Raw genomic sequence first — 14537 nt, forward strand, 5'->3', positions numbered from 1 at the left:
CTCGTGCCAAAAAAGTTGTCTCCTTGCCAGGTAAATGCACCTGATGTGGAGGCAATCTGCACTGAAGGAAAACCCTACCTGGGCCCTCACTAATAGACACCTTCTAACTGAGGAGCTTTAAAAAAACTCTGAAGGGGAGGGAAGTGACCAAACATCTTTGCAATATGGAAAAGAATTGCATCAGTCAAGCACAGCAGAAAGTGAATGAGTGTCTCCATAAAAATTCCTATCAAGAACAGAATAGTGAAGTGTGGAAGTAGGAAGGAGATGAAGAAACAGGGGAAGGTTGCGCCCATCAAGTCCATCAGAAAAGTTAGGATAAAGATGGAAACTTTAAGGCAGGTCTGGGCAGGAGTAGGCAACAGTGGAGATAAAGAAAAACTAAATAGAGAGAGAAGCAAATGCAATTATAACAGCTGGTTATCCTGAAATGGCAGGTCAGACCTTGAAGGAAGTCAGCAGAGAAGAAAACACAGAACTAAGGCACAAAGCTAACAACACATATTTATGGATTTCTGAGAAAGGAAGAATCAAAGGTGAGGCTGAATGTCATCAGTGGCCAGAAGGGAAACACAGGTGGAAAGCAGGTGAACATCAAGAATAACTTCATCTGTTAAGTGCAACCAAAAATACCAAAAGAAGGAAAACAACCTAGAATCACACCTTAGAGAACATCCATCTAGGTGGCAAAACAAGCTGCACTGCAAGATTTAACTCTGCTTCTAAACAGAGGCACTAGACAGCAGTGCAGCACTTAATTTTTTTTTTTTTGGTCCCAAATAACAAAGCCCAAATTGAATGAAATAGGGCTCCATAGCCAGAAACAAGCTTTAAGTTCTTCCCGGCACTCTTTAGGGATGAAGACAGGGAACTACAGCCAATGGCAATGCTGCCACCACGTGGATGTCTCTTCTGATTGCTCAGAAAATATCTCTAGCCAGATGCTGACGTCACTCAAACATATGGCATGATTCAGTCCCCTCAGATTCTCAAAGAACCAATGAATACATACTACCATTTATCATCACGGCATTATTAGCTGTGAATAATAATTACTATTAATCATTATTCTTAATATTTAATCTTTTTACTGTAGTATCTAAGCTTTTCTCCTAGCTTGCCTGCCCCTAAAACACGGGTGCAATGAAGTTAATTTAACCTCTTCTGATAGAACCTTGTTCTCTTTACAGTATCTTCACTAGAAGTTCACCATTACTTATCAAAGAGTATTTAAAAAGTTATTAAACCCCAGAAACACAAACTTATTGCACCACAGCTTTTGTTGTTATAGAAACACAGAAGGTTTTGGGTTGGAAGAGGCCTTATGAGAGACGAGTAGAGGGGCTGAATCACCTCCCTCGACCTGCTGGTCACACGTCTTTTTGATGCTTTATGATTGGAGTGGTAACATGGTTACTTCATGTCTTGCTATTATCTTTGGCAGCTTCAAAATCCAACGCTTGGTAGGGACTTCCAAATTACAGGGAATAGGAACTAAAACTGCAGAAGCAGCTTCACTGCAACCCAACCAATGGCATTTTCCAGCATTTCATGAGATTTCTAACAGTCCTCGCAATGCGATGAAATCGGATCGCTAGAACAGTGCTCCTGACAGATGCACACTCACAAGCATGAACAGTCATCGAGGAATGGATTAAATTTAGTCCACATATGGCAAAACATTGCCAGCAGCTGGAGCTATAAAAATCTGAAGGCAGAACGCAGTATAAAGTTTGCACATCCAGGTAGCGATCAGCAACCCCAGCTGCAGGTTTGGTAAATATGCTGTCACCCAAGCAAGGAATCACCTCTGCAAAATGCTCCAAACCCAGCACTCATATTAGGTAGACAAATACAACTTTTCCCTTTCTGCAAAGCCCAACACCTCATCCCCGACTTAGCTGGTATTTTTATTACCTCGCACTTGCCACGAAGACCCGTCTCCTGGAGCCGGGACCAGATGCTCTGGATCCTCCCCGCGTGCTCTGGGTGGCTGTTCGTGTTTCCACAGGTACACTGGTGTTTCAGCATCAAGGTGTCATACACAAGACCTGCAGCAGAGGTTACAAATTTGCTCTCAGTTAAAATAAAATAAAGATTAACCAGATATATGGAAAGAAACTTTTTTTTTTTTTTTTTTACTGCAGTACTTTATATTCAACTGTACGCTTCTCGACAGACTCTGTGCTTTACCAGGAGCCACAGAGCTCTAAGAAAGGAAAATCCAAGATGCTGCTTGGAGGAAACGATCTCTTCCTCTGGAAGTCCTCAAAAGATCGGAAAATAAATCAGTCACCCACATCTGAAGTGGTAAGAGTGAGAGAAGGAGGTGACAACTGAAAGCACCAGCATGAGCACAGAGGTGTCAATGTAGGAACATGGTCCAGGAGGGGGCCAACTGGCAACTTCTTGGCTGCTAAAAGGATTCTAGGGCTCAGGATTAAGAACCAGAAGGAATAAATCATTAGCAGGCACTATGTTTCATAAAATAGCTTGTGCTGAAGTCTTCGCATCAACATAATTTGACAACATGCTAATTAAGGCTATTAGCACACACTTGGGCCTAATTATTCAGCACCAGGTATTTAGCAGTGTTGTTTCCTTTGAGCAGGAGTCAGGCAGCTAAATCCCCTTGCATTACCAAGTATTTATGGCATGACAACAGCGTAGGAGACTTTGATTCATGCTCCAGAGTTGCCCGGTACATTTCTGGAAGGAGAGTTATGATTTCATAGCCAATGTTCTACTGGAGGAAAACAGCAGGTTCTCCACAGCAATGCAGTTCTGGGGACAGAAGAACTGTTTTTCACTTTAAGCAAGAGACACAGACTCAAATGTCTAAATCTACCTTCCCTTAAGCCAAAAGCTCCAGAAAACAGCACAAAAGGGGTTGTTTTATTTTTTCCCAAGGAGTAGGGTTTCTTGCAAGAAATACCAGTCTGAAAGCACAGTATAAAGTTGCAAATCAGAAGTCTTGATGAGAATCCAAAGCTTTTGAATTAACAATGAAGCCAGGACCTGTTCCCAGACACTGACATTAAAGGGTCTGCACTCTAAGCGGTATCACTCCTCCAAAATCCCAGCCGAGCACACCTATGCTGCAGCAGGTGTGAGCACATATGCAGCTTGAGGAGCTGGGTTTCACGTAGCCAGTTCAAGGATGGATAAACAGCACAATTTGCAACTGCATGGAGTTCAAAGGGGCTTGTAAGAAACCAGACTCTGAGAACACACTTGGACGCGTAGCCTGGAGCCGAGCACCATGCTGCTGCATGTACTCAAGCTTGGCTCAAGCTGCAATCACAGCTTTTGACTGAGTGTAGGCATGTTCTGCCACTGAAAAACTTGGCTTTTCCCTCTGAGGCAAATCCTGGCACTGACACTTTCAGGTATTCAGCCTCAGGGAGGTATCTGGCAGTTCCTCGCTCTGCTGTAGGTTAGTACACTGAAAAAAACCCCAACAAAACCCAAACCACATTCAGTTCTAGGAACAGAACAGAGCACTGGTTAATTGACAGCCTTTGAGTTAGCCAAAGTTCAGTTAAATGAGATTGTGCAAAGCACTGTGGAGGTCTCCCACATTTGATTCACAGTATCTAACTTCATTAGGAGCTACCAGGCAGAGCCAAGTACTGTAAACACCATCTAAAAAGAAACCTGGTGGTAGGGCTGGCTGTCTGTGAGAACTTCCCAGCCTGAGTTCATTTAAACTAGAGCAAATTAACCTTGCCTCTGAGGTCAATTTTTTTTTTGAAGGAGACTTATCTTCAGGAGATGTTGCGCGTCTTGACGAAGTCCTTCTTACCCCAAAGACCCCCTTGTAGTTGTGCTCTCAGACCATAAGAAACTGCACTAGGTTTGGTGAAAGTCTCGATATTGTACAAAGGAAAGTGGTTTTGTCTTTTCCAACTTCCAGATATATCTACGGCACCTACAAATAGGCTTTATAGACTTAAAGCCAAAAGGTACACACATATTGATTCAACATATATAAACACAGTCAACAATGAGCCCTGACCTTAAACAGAAAGAGGGACAAGCGGCAAGTCATTCACCAGAGAGCTGCTGAGGTGAAATACTGGCTCCCTTCAGTCCACAGACGCGCTGCTGTCAGTGTCCGTGGGCTGGGACTGCACCCTCCAAGGGCACTGGCCTTAGAGACCAAGGACTAAGAGGTAGTGCCACTGAGGGACTCAGATGATGGCCAAAGAGAAGGGCAATGGGAAAGCACACTGCACGGAGCATAGGCAAGAAAGTGCATCTGAGAATTCACTCATGGAAATGGGAAAAGTAAATACAAAAGCTAAGAACAAGCAGCTGCATGTCATTTGCAAAGGATATTCCAAACTGGAGATAAATCCAAGGCTCATTCATGAGTCTGCGGAAAAAAAGTCAAGCATTTTGAAACAGGGTATTTTAAGCAGCCTTTTCTTTCTCACCTCATGGATCCCTAAAAGATCCTTAATGCACTTGCTCCAACAAATCTTTCCATTACTTGGGAGCTGGGCAGAACCCGGCAGTGATTTATACCGGTTGCACTGCAAAGCTGGAATGGGTCTAAGCCTGTTTAAACAGTTGATACGTGAATCTAAGTTGCAAGGTTCTTGTCAAAGGGTGTTTTTCCCACGTCTTGAATTTTTAAATAGCAATTCCCAAGAAACTATCACGATGCAGCTCTAGGTAAAGCAATGCCTAGCCAGATTAAATGTCTCTGTTTTGTTCTCTATTTTATACCTGGGTAACCCTAGAGCCTGGTAGGGCGGAAGCCAACAGAGATGAAACCACTGACCTCATGTTCTTCCGCTCCTCCCTTGTCTTCCTACAGTGCAGCAGATCTGCCAGGTATCTCCGAGGCCTTTTGGAGGAAGTTTGGTGTCAGCTCAGAAGGCGGCAGTGGCATTTATCAGCTTAGAGAGCTGCACTGGTGAGAGCAAACATAGGTAGCTGTGGGCAAGATCCCCAGCCACACAAACCAGCACCTCCTCATCTGCCTTCACCAGTGCTGGAAAGCCACACTGCGTTTAAAATCCACGTCTACACCTACAGTGGGTTTTGGTAGGTGAGCCTAATTCCTGTAGGTAGGTGAAGGGGTTACAGAAAAGGTTTGCAGAATAGGTGGTGGTAGGATACCTACTCACACCTACACGTCACCAGGGACTACAGCAGGGTTTGTAGAATCTGGTTGATCTACAAAGGTCTTTCCTAATTATTCAATGGTAGCAGCAGCGTCACAATGAAGTGCTTCTGTACTATAATCGCACGTCACTCAACATGTCTCCATAAAACTAAACCAATGGGAAGAAGGGAAACGTTCCAAGTTCCTTCCTCTGGCTGGGGACACTCAGATGAGGGGACACACACACACACACACAAAGGAAAGCCTGACAATTTAAGCTTAAAATACAAAACTACGTTGGCCATTAGAAGTTAAATTAAGTGGTGCTGGAAGCAGTACTCTTTAAGACATGAGAACAATCATTTTTAAAGGTCAGCACTAAAGCACAACCAACTCGCTTTCTTGGCAGAACAAACATATGATTTGAGGTTCAGATAATTATATTGCTCTGCAGAGGAGAGGATAAATGCCTTCATCAGAAATGAAAAATACTTTAATGCAGAACATCAGAATAATTTGTGGAACCATTTTTACAGGAGATCAGAGACTGGATAATTGGAGCTATGCAAATTAATGGCCTAACCTGAGAAGTCTCATTCAAGTGTGTAGAACACTGCATGCAGAAGTATTCATTAAAGCCAAGGGGGCTACTTGTGCTAGTGAGGGCAAGTTCAAGGACTAACTTTCTTTTATACGCTTGTAGGAAGCAAAATTAAACGTCATGCCTCAGGACATAAAACTGATTGCTTGAAGAAGTCAGGAAGGGCATTGTTTTCGCTTTCATGTGGAGCAATGCACATCATGTTTGAGAGGTGTATTATATTGTTCTTTGCCTGTACCTTTGAAGTCTCAGGTACTGGTCACTGAGAGAGACAGGAAAATAAATTATACGTAAACTCCAGAATTTCCATCTGTCTCATCCTAACTCTGTCCAGAGAGGGCATTATATTCTTCTATTTAATATCCCAAATGAAAGTGATGAACAATTATTTTTGTCTGTTGGACAATAAATGATCTCTTCAGAGCCACATCTGTGTTTAGAGTGATCGTGGTTGGCTTCATCTGGGCCACTCAACAAAGTTTGCATTTTCCAGCCCTCTCACAAATTGATCACAAAAATTCAAATCTTAATTTCTCTGAAATCCAAACGCATGATTGTGTTAGAATTGGTCACCAAAGCAGTCACTTATCAAACAGATGGATTTCCCGAGTGAAAAAGTAGCCTGACGCTCTTCGGCACTGCTTGCTTTGAAAAAATACTCAAGACTTTAATTTCCTGCCTTTCAAAGAAGAGTTCAATCCTAGTGATTAAGCTTTAGTATCCACCTCCAAAAGCACAATCTCCAGCACACCGTGGACAACTTCAAGAAAGCATCACCAATCCAACTCGCACACACGTGCACGACAGCTGAAACGCCTGCCTTTCCTCCCTGTGCCTGCATGGCACCAGAGGAGCAGGTTCTTTCTTCACAGCCACTGTTAAGCAGATAGTGCTGGTTAGCTTCACCAGTGCCAGAGGATGCCAAACACTTCCTCCCTTGACAACATTTTCTTGCGTATTTGACTCTGCCACTCACCTGGCAAAGAACTGCCCGAGATAGGTGGTCATGGAAAAAACAAACCCTTGGAGTCTTAACATGGATAAATGCCATGACAAGGCTATTTTACAGGCCAAATATGCTAAGTATTCTTCATATCATCACACTGGCTTGCATAGTGCTCCATAAAAGCAATGTGAGGTTTCACCTTTTATTTTAAGCCACCTTTTTTGGTTTTAAACCCTGCCTGCAAGGAAAATAAGTTGCAACAGTGTAATAGTGTCTTTTCAAAGGAGCAGCTTTCTCAAAATTTGCATTTTTACCATTTTCTGTAAAGTTAAATTAAATTTATAGGCACATGTCTGAGTCAAACTTATATCCTCTGGTAGGAAATGTTATTGTAAGTTCAAAGTCTTGTGTATGATTGACAAGGCAACTTAAATACCGGAGGAGGAGAAGGGAGGAAAGAGAAGGAATGAATAATCCCTTAAAGTAGGGCCAGGCTTCCTTGTTTTTAAAACACCAAGGTTTGGGGGCTGAGTGTATTAAGTGCTCAAATTTCATCTGGTTTGACCGTGAGCCAGGGGACTGCCCTTCTTTGCATCCCTGGCAAAAGCCAAAATCTAGAACAATCTTGCTGTAACTGGTTGCATTAGAAATCTTGTTTTCCTGAAATGCAACATTTCAATATTAACACCACAAGAGACTTCAAGGGCTGATTTGCAAAAACGAGGTACTGCCTGGGCTTTCACAGAGCTGACTGCACAAGCTTCTCACCCTGCAGCTAGAAGCTGAGGAAAAGAGTCATATTTAACACATCACTATTACTATACTAGCAGCGTCTGAAAATAAACCCGATTCACAGTGCTGATTTTAATGATGGAAAGAGTGTGGGCTAAATAAGAATAAATGGATAAGTGAAAGAGACACAAAATCATGAGTTGATCTTATTTGGGCGTTCTTGGGGTTTTTTTTTTTCCTTCCTTTCCTCAGGGCACACATCACATTGCAAACTGTTCATTCACAAAATAGAGCCTGACATTTGGGGAAGAAGGCGGACTTCAAAATAAATCCACCTCATCACCCAGCATAGGACTTGAGAAATTGCACATAAATTATCTGTTACTAAGGCTACTGAACTGGCAGAAAGGGGTTTGGTGGAAAAAAAAGCTACTTGTCAGGATTCAGGAAGAATAATTATTTTTTTCACCCTTAACCTTTGTGGGGGAATTCAAACGTTTTTTGCACTTCTGATTTTCACTACACAAATGCAGAAGTGCATTCATCATTGCCCTTCGAGAAGACTACCCAACAGGTAAGAAAACACCCCTCAGCTCATTTCTGCACTCTGACAACCTGAAATAATCGACTCGCCTCCCTTTACCTAAGCTACGGGCAAGACTCCTGGGCAGAGATTGTGTTTCAGCAGGAGGGGTAGGCTGGCACAGAGCCTGGAATGGATAACTTATGGCATAAGATTGGGCAGGGATTGGAGAAGGTGCTGAAAATACAGCCAACAGACACTGCATTTGGCATGCTGTCCTTTTTCAAAAACATTGCCTCTCTCCGCCTTGCATCTAAATCAGCCTTGTCACAGAGTATGAGTCGTCGGGGTTTGGGTTTTTTTTTGAGATACATAATTAAAGGACTGTGCTATGCTTCTATTGACTTCTGCAGGTTATTTTCTGTCTGGACAGCAGGGTGTCTGTCCCTCTGAGGAATGCACAAGCAGGACAACAAGACGTAAGACAAGTGCATCTTGTCCTTGATGATGGCAGGATGTTACAGCGTCCCCAAACGCAGCTGAGACGCAGCCCCCACACCAATGGCTTTGCAGAAAAGCACAACGTAAGGCAAAACAGTAACCACATCCCCACCGCTTCAGCTTCCAGTGCCCCAAAACATTACCTGTTGTGAACCTTGGCTTAGTGGGTGGCTCCTGTACGGACATTGGGAAGGTGGCCGAAGCGGGCGAGGACTGTGCCCGGGACAGAGGCCGATGCCCTCCGAAAGAGACAGGCATGCCAGCTGCCTCCAGTGACGCCTGGTAGTTTCTCAGCTGGTGAATACGTTGCTGCTCCAACAGAAGGGCTTGCTGCAGGGAAAAGAAGCAGGCGGTTGCTGATAGTCTGTGTGGTGCCTTCATAAAAGGGTTTTTATGTTTTCAAAGCTCGTAGGCTCAGACTCCTTTCCCTGATAAATGAGTGCATGTACGTGCATGCAGCAAATGAAGCTGTGCACGTTTCTAGAGTGAAGTCAGACAAGTGCAGGGTGATCAACCCCAGCCTTGAAGCTGGTGCAATGCTGTCTAGGTCATTTACAGAAGCAGCCCCATCTTCCCCTTGGGTCCAGCTATGTTCTCCTTCTCCCCTTGCCTCTCCACCGCTGCAGTGGTGTATTCAAGGGAATGAGCACAGCTCAACTGGACCACAGGCAGGAGCTCTCAACAGAGCTGTTTTCTGCAGCCACACTATCAGCTGGGCAGGCTCTTGGTCAGAAGGGATGGCTGTTCCAGCTTGCCATGCTGCAACCACAGCCTAACAACTTTCCCCTTTCCTCTACTTATTCCCTCTCCTCTTTGAGGCAAAATAAGTGCAGAGGATATAATATTTTTAAGACTCCTCAGGTGTGACCATGCATGCAGGCCTAGGGCAGGGGGGCTGCGCTCTCGAAGGAAAGGTACTGCTGTGGTCCATCACTAGGAGCACTCTACATTTAAATTATTTATTTATTTACGAAGGCAATGAGGCTCGGGTGGGACAGGATAAATCAAATAGCACTGGTGAGACCGCACCTCGAATCCTGTGTTCAGTTCTGGGCCCCTCACCACAAGAAGGATGTTGAGGCTCTGGAGCGAGTCCAGAGAACAGCAACGAAGCTGATGAAGGGGCTGGAGAACAGGCCTTATGAGGAACGGCTGAGAGAGCTGGGGTTGTTTAGCCTGAAGAAGAGGAGGCTGAGGGGAGGCCTTATTGCTCTATACAACTGCCTGAAAGGAGATTGTGGAGAGGAGGGAGCTGGCCTCTTCTCCCAAGTGACAGGGGACAGGGCGAGAGGGAATGGCTCAAAGCTCCGCCAGGGGAGGTTTAGGCTGAACAATAGAAAAAATCTTCCATGGAAAGGGTCACTGGGGACTGGAACAGGCTGCCCAGGGAGGTTTTTAAGGGACGGGTGGATGAGGTGCTGAGGGGCATGGTTTAGTGTTTGATAGGAATGTTTGGAGTCAATGATCCGGTGGGTCTTTTCCAACCTGGTGATTCTATGATTCTATGAAATAAGATTTCGTACAAGTGTGGTTGGCAATGGCATTCATCTTTCAAGGTGGCACAGTTACAAAGATAACACTGCTCAGTAAGGAACCAAAAATGTAGTCACTGAGCAACAGCCAGAGACATTCGTGTGGGACAGGCGAGTCAGCTCCACGGTGCTAGGAAGACAGCAGCGAGCAGGGAGATGCAAATGACTACACATCCATTTGCACCTGATTCATAGACATCCGCAACTGCAAAACTGGCACAAGTTCTCTTCCCCTAGCCAAGGACTGTGAATTTGCTCAGAGCGCTGCACCCTGGCATGACTACAGCAATCTGCTCTTGGCTGCAGATCCCTCGCAGGGGTTATGCGGGGCTCTAAGTACCATCAGATCCTGAGTGCTAAGGGCTGCAAAGATGAGCAGAGCATGGATGCCTTAAGAGAATCGCAACCTTCTCATCTTCATTACTGCTGCCACAACAGACAGCTTTTGGGAGACTGCCAGGTAATTGGGAAGTTTACACTATGCTACGTGGCTACTGGATTTATCACTTGCAATCCACAAGCCCTGGTGTTTACCCTCAAGAATCAATACAGCTGCAATCTCTGGGTTCTCCAGTACTGAAGAAGGAACCCCCTTCCAATGAACCTCGTCCTCCGTTCCCTTATCTGGCCTTCTCTGGGGCATTCAGTTTGTTTTAAAAATCATAGAAGCATAGACTACCAGGTTGGAAGGGACCTTGAGAATCATCTGATCCAACCTTTCTTGTCAAAAAACCATAAAACCAAAATAAAATCTACTGTGGTAAATATTCTAAAATACTATATTCTACTGAACTAAATGCTCTGTTAGTATTTAGCACTGAAAAATGTTAAGACAGGCTTTGTCTTCCCAAAGAAACAAACAAGGATGTGGTTCAGGGATGCCAACACATTGACTGTATTTTGTGCAGGTGATCCAGATTCTCCTACCTGGGACTTCTGTGTTGACATTGGAACAGGCTGCCCAGGGAGGTGGTTGAGTCACTTTCCCTGGAGGTGTTTAAGGGATGGGTGGACGAGGTGCTGAGGGACATGGTTTAGTGTTTGATAGGAATGGTTGGACTCGATGATCCAGTGGGTCTCTTCCAACCTGGTGATTTTATGATTCTATGACTCTATGACATGATGACACCAGGAAAGGACGGCACTGCTTTGACCTGCAGGTTTCTTTACATAGCAAACCCTCAAAACCTCCCCCTAGCTTCTCCTCCTTAGAGCACTATAAGGTGACTACCAAGGACCAAACAATCTTCTACAAGGAACCAAGTCCCAAACTTGGCATTTTGCAAGCTCACCTGACGGAAGAGCAGCTCCTGCTCAGCCTGCCTCTGCCCAGACTCCAGCTCCTGCTGCGGCTCTGCTTCCTCCTCATCGCTCTCAATGGGTTCTTGCTTCACTTGCACCATGTTGGCCAGCCCTGAGGCCTCCTTTTGGCTTGCGACTCTGTCACTGTACGGCTCCTCCAAAAGGGCTTGGTGTTCTCGCAACTCTTCTTCTGTCTCTTCTGGGTGGCTTTCATGCTGGCGGGCTGGTTCGTTGGGTTTTGATATAATCTGAAAACATCCCAGAGTTTAATAGATAAATAAACTGCAACTCATTGCAGGTAAAGTTCACCGTTATCCTCAAAGAACCAGCCTCGTGAAAAGAGCAACCTTGAATTATAGCTCTTATCTTTTAAACCAGGTCCAAAACAACCACTCAAGAGAAAGGTCAGGTCAACCCTGGCATTAAGCGCTGCGAATGCCGTGTCCCAAGTAATGATGGCCCCTTCATTTTCCACTCGATTTTCCCTCAGAAGAAGCAAGAGCCTCTTGTGCCTATACACCTATGGAATGTGCTCCATTCATTAGCCCACACAGGAGATCATAACAACCAGCAATACATTTGGCAATTAAATTCTGAAAAAAAGAGGACAAGAGACACAAACCCTCTAGAGAGTGCTTCTGCTACCTCATTTGCCCAGCTTTTGCTTGAATCACCTCCTGAATTTTATCTGAGAGGCTGCCTTAGAAAGATCCCTCTGAAACTCGCACTCTGGTGCAGTCAGGAGGAAACTGAGGACACTCAACTTACAGCATCTGTTCAGGCACAGACTGCAAGAGCAGCATCATTTTAACCAGATCTTTCTAACCAGAGTCAGTGAGCTTCTCTGAAAGCAGCTACCAAAAAGAAAAAGGAACAATATAACTGTCACTATAATTCACACAGGCTCAGACTGTTTGAAAGTGCCTTGGTGAGATAAAATTCACAGCTCTCCTGTCTCAGACTGCTTATGATTTTTATTTGGAACAAAAGAAAAAAAAAAAAAGTGATCTGTTTTTTTTAAATCCAGCCCAGGTAAATAAACCAATTCCCTTTCTTTAAAAGGGCTCGGGCTGTACCGTTTCATAGGCTTATAAAGAAACTGCTGAACTCTGGAAGTTGCGAGAGCAGAGCTTTAATAAGGATTAGGTCACTGGTATGAAAAGCAATATTGATTTTAAATCTAATAAACTAAATCTAAACACAGTTATTGAACACATGCAGAAGGAGTAACTACTTGCAAGTAACTTGCTGTTCGAAGACTGGCTTAATTCTGAAACCAAGTCTTTTTTCCCTAATTGTAGGAAGGCAGGCTCTGCCATATAACCTAAGCAAATCCATACAAAGCGGATTGAGGCAGACAAAGGCAATGTAAAGGATAATTTGCTCGCAGGTACCTCAGTAAGGACAGCAAGAGGTTGCTCATAGCTACAGCAGAGGACCTCAAATAGTTGGGGCTCAAGGCTTTTAAAACCAGAGCATTGCAAGGACCAGGCTGCAGAGCCATAGCTTTCCAGCACTTTGGGGATTATTGCATTTTGGATATCTCGTCTCTGGAGAGATGCAGGACACGGAGAAGGGCAATATCTCACCTGGAAGCTTAAAGACACTCTGGGGTTGACATCCTACCCCTCAGTATGGATGTGGAGTGCAGCGCACCCCTCTTAGTGACAAGAGACGATGTTTTTGTACCGATCAATAATCGGCTGCTGTCGGCAAGAGGGTTTCAGTTTCTACAACCATGGATGTCTTTGAGAGTCAACAGTTTCTTGGAAGATGGAATTGTCCTGACTAAACAGGGAGAAAGTACCTTTGCCAACATGTCGGCCAAGGTGGTAGTCAGGACTTTAAACTAGAAACAACAGGGGAGGGGGTGGTTCCTCAAAAAGCAGCTAAGAAAGCTGGAGGGGGTGGTTCCTCAAAAAGCAGCTAAGAAAGCTGGGGACAGGGTAGGCAGGCCTAGGGCCTGGGGTGGTGTGAGCAGAAAGGACATGGCATTGACAAAAAGGAGCTGAAGCAGCATCCCCTTGAGTGCAAGCCTGGAGAACAGCCTCACGGGGAAGGTTTCAAGCCTTCAACCGGCATGCTGGGCTGCCTGTCAAAACAGTGGCACATGCAGCATGGGGACCAAACAGAAGGATTAGAAGTCTGTGGGCAGTTACAGGACTATGACCTCCCTAGGATCATGGAAATGTGGCGGGATAACTCACGTGACTGAATCACAGAATCACAGAATCACAGAATAACCAGGTTGGAAGAGACCCACCGGATCATCGAGTCCAACCATTCCTATCAAAAAGTGAAGTGCTGTGATGGAGGGATACACACTTTTCAGGAAGGATAGGCTGGGAAGGTGAGGAGGGAAAGTTGCCTTTTATGTAAGGGAGAAGAAGGAATGCATGGGGCTCTGTGCCTTGGTACAGATCTGGACTCAGTGAAGAGCTAAAGTGGGTAGACCAAGATGAGTGCTCCTGCAGTGGGTAGACTGCTGTAGACCTCCTGATCAGGTAGAAGTAGGTGAGGTCTTCTTCAGACATGCACAAGCAGCCTCACTTTCATAGGTCTTGTTCTTCATGGGGGATTTTAACCTCTCTGCTCTCTGTTGGAAGGACAAGATAGCAGGGCTCAGCGGCCTAGGAGATGTGAGTGCACTGATGATGAATTCCTGACACAGGTGATCAAAAGGCCAACATGGAAAGTCCTCTTCTGGGCCTGACACTTACAAACAAGGACAGACTAGTTGGGGATGTGAAAGTCAGAGGCAGCATTGGTGGCAGTGATCATGAGATGGTGGCGTTGAAGCTCCAAAGTGGAGGGAATAGGGCAAAAAGCAGGACCACATACTCAAGGATTCTACAAGCTCAAGAAAGACCCATCCCAACAAGAAGTCAAACACAGGCTGTGTAATGCCTGCAAGGACAAGCAAGGAGCTCTTAACTGAACTCAAGATGTAAATATGCGGTGTACAAGATCTGAAGCAGGACAGGTGACCCAACAGGCATGGAGACTTGCTATCTGATCTTGTACGTATGGTGTTAAGAAAGCCAAAGCCAATCTGGAGTTGAATATGGCAAGGGACTTGAAAGGCATGAACAAAGAAGAGAGGAAAAACAAGAAATCATGACCCACTGCTGAATGGGGGAAGGGACCTGGTGACAAATGACATAGAAGAGGCCATGGAACTTAATGCCCTCTTTAATACTGAGACCGTTCTTCAAGGATTCCAGGTTCCTGAGACCAGGAAGAAAGCGTAGAGCAATGAAGACTTACTATTGGTGGAGGACTAC

At 44.9% G+C, this 14537-nt stretch overlaps 1 protein-coding gene across 9 annotated transcripts in view; it reads right to left on the reverse strand.

Moving 5' to 3' along the window:
- HDAC4 (histone deacetylase 4) overlaps positions 1-14537 on the reverse strand; it is a 277760-nt gene that overhangs the window by 49495 nt on the left and 213728 nt on the right. For all 9 annotated transcript variants that reach the window (XM_069860656.1, XM_069860648.1, XM_069860655.1 and 6 more), the window contains 3 exons: positions 11244-11501; positions 8563-8749; positions 1918-2051 (listed from right to left, as the gene is read on the reverse strand). In XM_069860656.1, the coding sequence (XP_069716757.1) occupies positions 1918-2051; positions 8563-8749; positions 11244-11501 (579 nt within the window). The remainder of the gene's footprint in view (positions 1-1917; positions 2052-8562; positions 8750-11243; positions 11502-14537) is intronic.

Source organism: Phaenicophaeus curvirostris, chromosome 7 (genome assembly GCF_032191515.1).
Source record: "Phaenicophaeus curvirostris isolate KB17595 chromosome 7, BPBGC_Pcur_1.0, whole genome shotgun sequence".
In the NCBI taxonomy this organism is placed as follows: Eukaryota; Metazoa; Chordata; class Aves; order Cuculiformes; family Cuculidae; genus Phaenicophaeus; species Phaenicophaeus curvirostris.